The sequence below is a fragment of the Cinclus cinclus genome, chromosome 1 (genome assembly GCF_963662255.1).
Source record: "Cinclus cinclus chromosome 1, bCinCin1.1, whole genome shotgun sequence".
NCBI lineage: Eukaryota > Metazoa > Chordata > Aves > Passeriformes > Cinclidae > Cinclus > Cinclus cinclus.
Window position 1 is genome coordinate 17447427 of NC_085046.1, and position 3698 is coordinate 17451124.

A 3698-nucleotide genomic window follows, 5' to 3' on the forward strand; every position below is an offset into this window, starting at 1 on the left:
AGGTTAATGCAATTAGCATGCATGCAACATATTGCTCCCACTTTGCGGCAGTTTTGAAGGGAAAAAAAAGGGGGAAAGATGTACGGTATACGATGAGCTATAATTATACCTTGGCTCACCCGGGTCGTTCCCATCCGCCTGGGCACCGCGCGGGGACAGCTCCGCTCCGGCCACAGGCCGGACTGGGCATCTGGGACTCTGCCGGGGGCTGAGCCGTCGGGGCTGAGCCGCGGGTGCCACGGGAAAATCAGCACCTGCGGCGTCGGGCCGAGCCCCCCGCCCCGGCCCGGGGCCGCCCCCCCGCTCCCGCCGGGAGCACTTGCAGCCCCCGGCCCGACCGGCCCCTGCCGCCCCCACCCCTCGCCCCCGGGCAGGTGCAGCCCAGCCGTCCCTTCCGCAGCCGGGCACGCCGAGCCCGGGCTACCAGAGCGATTCTACCACCAGTTGCACGGTGACTTTGCCATCCCCCTATCTCCCCCCTCCCCAGCGGCTGCCCCAGGGCGAGGAGTGCGGGGGCTCTTTCCCAGGCGCGGCCGGTGGGAGAACCGCGGAACGCTAGGGGCAGCCAGAAGAGCCCCAAGGCTGCCTGGCCCCCAGCCTCGTCCTTCCCTCCCGGGCACTTTCAAGAGCAGCTCTGTGCGGCTCCGGATAGCGCGCCCATTCCCATGGCGGCGGGGTCGGGGGTACAAGGCGGGGAACGCACACCCTCGCAAGGTTCGTGTTTGGGTGCTCGGATCTTCCAGCTGGAAACCACAAGCAGTGATGAAACACTGAAAGGAGGGGACCTTCTAGAGATAGACAAAGACATCAGTTGGAAGCACTTCAGGAGAGGACGTCAAAAGGGGTGGAGAGAAGGAGAGTGTGTGTCCCCGCCTGTCCCTGTCCCCCCGGCACTGCAAGAGCAGCCCAAGTCAGCGATGTGGCAGAGTGGGGCCGGCATCTGGGCCGAGGGTCCAACCGGGTGTTAGGGCTCACCCCGCCTGGAGACCGGTCCAGGCTTTCACTGCAAGACTTCCTCGGGATGTGGCGGGACTCTCGGAAGCTGCTTCCTACAAATACACTGCTCCACAATGTACAATTCGGGTTTATTATTAACAAACACAAGGAGAGTCCACGTACGGCAATAAATTATTTTCACAGGTTCTGGCATATTTCCTCCATTAAAAAAATAAAAGTGCTGGTGGAATTAAACCTATTGCATATCTTTTTAAAAAATCAAGATAAATTATATAAATTATATATTCAAAACAGACGATTCTATCTCATTATCACTACTCCGTAATAAATAGATAAATAAAGTTGATTGCCCTTAGTCTGAATCTTAAATTACATTCGCAATATAGGTCTCTACATACAGCATGTACAGAGCGGGCGGGGGCGGGGACCACCCGCGCGGCGCCTCACGCCTCGTAGTCGAAGGGGGGCTCGTTCTCTATGTCGTTGACGGAGGGTTTGTTGTTCACCTTCCGCGGGTCCTCGGGGGTCCACACTTTGGCTGTCCGGATGATGTTTTGTTCCTTGAGCTGCTTTTCATCAGTCCACGACAGCGAGTGACCGGCCAGAGGGGGGAGTCCGTAGTCGGGGTCGCTCGGGGAGGGAGATCCTGGAGGGCAGGAGGGAAAAGGAAGGCAGGGGGTTATTGCTGGGGCCGGCATTCCAGCGGACCGCGGCGCCGGGCCGCGCCGGGACGTACCGGGCCGTGCCGGCCCGCCACTTACGTGTGCCGCGGTGGCAGATGATTATTTTCTTGGGCTGGCTGGGGCTCTCGCTGCTGGCGCTGCGCAGCGGCAGGTCTGACTGCACGAGTTCGCTGAGGAAGTTGATGTAGCCGATGGCCAGGCGCAGCGTGTCCACCTTGGAGAGGCGCTTCTCGTAGGGCAGAGTGGGGATGTGCGAGCGCAGCCCCTCGAAGGCGTCGTTGATGGACTGCATCCGCCGCCGCTCCCGCACGTTGGCGGCCTGACGGAGCTGCTGCAGCTCCGCCTCGGAGCGCACCCGCCGCCGCCGCTTGGCCGAGCCCAGCGCCTGGAGCCGCCCCCCGGGGGACAGCAGCGCCGCGCCCGCCGCCCCGCAGCATTCGTAGGCGAAGCCTGGCGAGGCGGGAGACGGCGGGAAGGCGGCGGCCGGCGCCGGGCAGCGGTAGCCGCCCTCGGGGTCGCCGCCGTCGCGGTAGTACTCCTGCAGCTGCCGGCTGAGGAAATCCACGTCCGGCTCCAGCAGCACGTCCGCGGCCAGCAGATCCCTCGGAGGCGGCTCGGAGAAAAAGTCCTCCTCGTCGAAGTAGGGGGGCGAGGAGAAGGAGTCCAGCCCCCCGGGGAAGTGCTCCAGCAGCACAGTCTCCATGCTGCTCCCGGACGGGACGGGACGAGACGGGACGGGACGGGGCAGGGGGGCAGCCCCGCCGGGACGCAGCCGCTGTCGCCGGCCCGCTGGCCGAGCCGCCCCGGCGGTGGCGGTGGCGGGGCGGCGGCCGCCCCCGCCCTGCCCTGCCCTGCCCGCCGCGCTGTGCGGGAGGCGAGGCCGGGCCGCTCCGCCGCTCTCCGGGGAGGGGCCGGAGCCGCTGGCGCCGCGGGCCGGCACGCGAGGGGTCTTATAACGACATCCCCGGGCGCGTGCCGCCGGCCGCCGCCGCCAGCCAATCAGGGCGCGCCGGGGGGGCCGGGCCGCCCGCCGGGGGACAGCGCGCGCGGCACGGGGGCGGCGCCGCCGCACCGGGGGGGGGGAGCGGCGGGACCCGACGGAGACCCCGCCCGGCACCGCCCGGCACCGCCCGGCACCGCCGCAGCCGCTCGCACCGGCGGGCCCCGCACGTCGGGCGAGGGGTCCCGGACCGCCTCGGTACCTGCCCTCGCGAGCCGCTACCGAAGGCCGCCTCTCGGTTTTGACGCAGCCTCCTTCTTGGCACTGGGAAGTGTCAACCTTACGCATCTTACCCCCGGCGCTTTTCCCGCTCCCCCGGGAGCCGCTGTCAGAGCGGGCACAGAGGCAATCGATGGGGGTTTTTTTTCGTGGTGTTCGGACCGAAGGCGGTTCTGTCGCAACATCAAAATACATCACGCCAGCTCTTGCGCCCCGGCCGTGCATAGATTTTGACTCCATCGGGTTCCGTTACGTTCTCTCTTTCCGACTCTCATTGCCCCTTTTTGGACGAGCTCGCTCGGCGGAGGTTCTGTTAATAATTCTCTAACAGACTTTCACTGATGAAAGCCTTAAAATTTCTCACTGCAGTGAAATGGATTACCCGCCAGATTAGGAGAGGATTATCTCTGTCATTAGTGCTGCAATAGTTTGTCCGGCAGAGTCTGTCGAGGTTTATCGAAAGTGACTTTCCAGCGTGCCATCAGCGCGGGCAGAGATCAAACCCTGCGTGGAAACGCACCCGGGTCTATCAGCAGAGCAAGACAGGGCCAGCTCCGGGAAGGTAATAAATGACTCGACTTCAAAGCCGCTGACATCGCCGTGATAACGGCAGGGAAACGCGTGAGTCACGGGAGGGAACAAAGAGCTTTGCAAGAACCACTTATTGGAAAGTCCCGCCTGCAGACCGACCACGCGAAAAAAACCGAGAAGGGAAGGCGGAGATCTCTGCGTTAAGTCAGGGACGCGCCCTGGCCCACGCGTGGCCGTGGGACTGTTGCCACCGTCCCGGAAAGGGTAACTAAGGGAGTGTCCCGCCAGAGGGGCGATGCAATGGCAGT

The 3698-nt window shown here is 64.1% G+C and overlaps 1 protein-coding gene across 1 annotated transcript; it reads right to left on the reverse strand.

Moving 5' to 3' along the window:
- Positions 1-1400: 1400 nt before the first annotated feature.
- PTF1A (pancreas associated transcription factor 1a) lies at positions 1401-2343 on the reverse strand. Its single transcript, XM_062494314.1, has 2 exons — positions 1719-2343; positions 1401-1603 (listed from the first exon to the last, which is right to left on the reverse strand). Exons 1-2 carry the CDS (start codon positions 2341-2343, stop codon positions 1401-1403), a joined length of 828 nt encoding a protein of 275 aa, XP_062350298.1.
- Positions 2344-3698: the final 1355 nt, after the last annotated feature.

Excerpts from the sequence above, each read along its gene's own strand:
- PTF1A (XM_062494314.1), bottom strand. The coding sequence starts at position 2,343 with ATGGAGACTGTGCTGCTGGAGCACTTCCCCGGGGGGCTGGACTCCTTC. Across the intron at positions 1,604-1,718 it reads CATCTGCCACCGCGGCACAC|GATCTCCCTCCCCGAGCGAC; the intron begins GTAAGTGGCGGG and ends CCTGCCCTCCAG.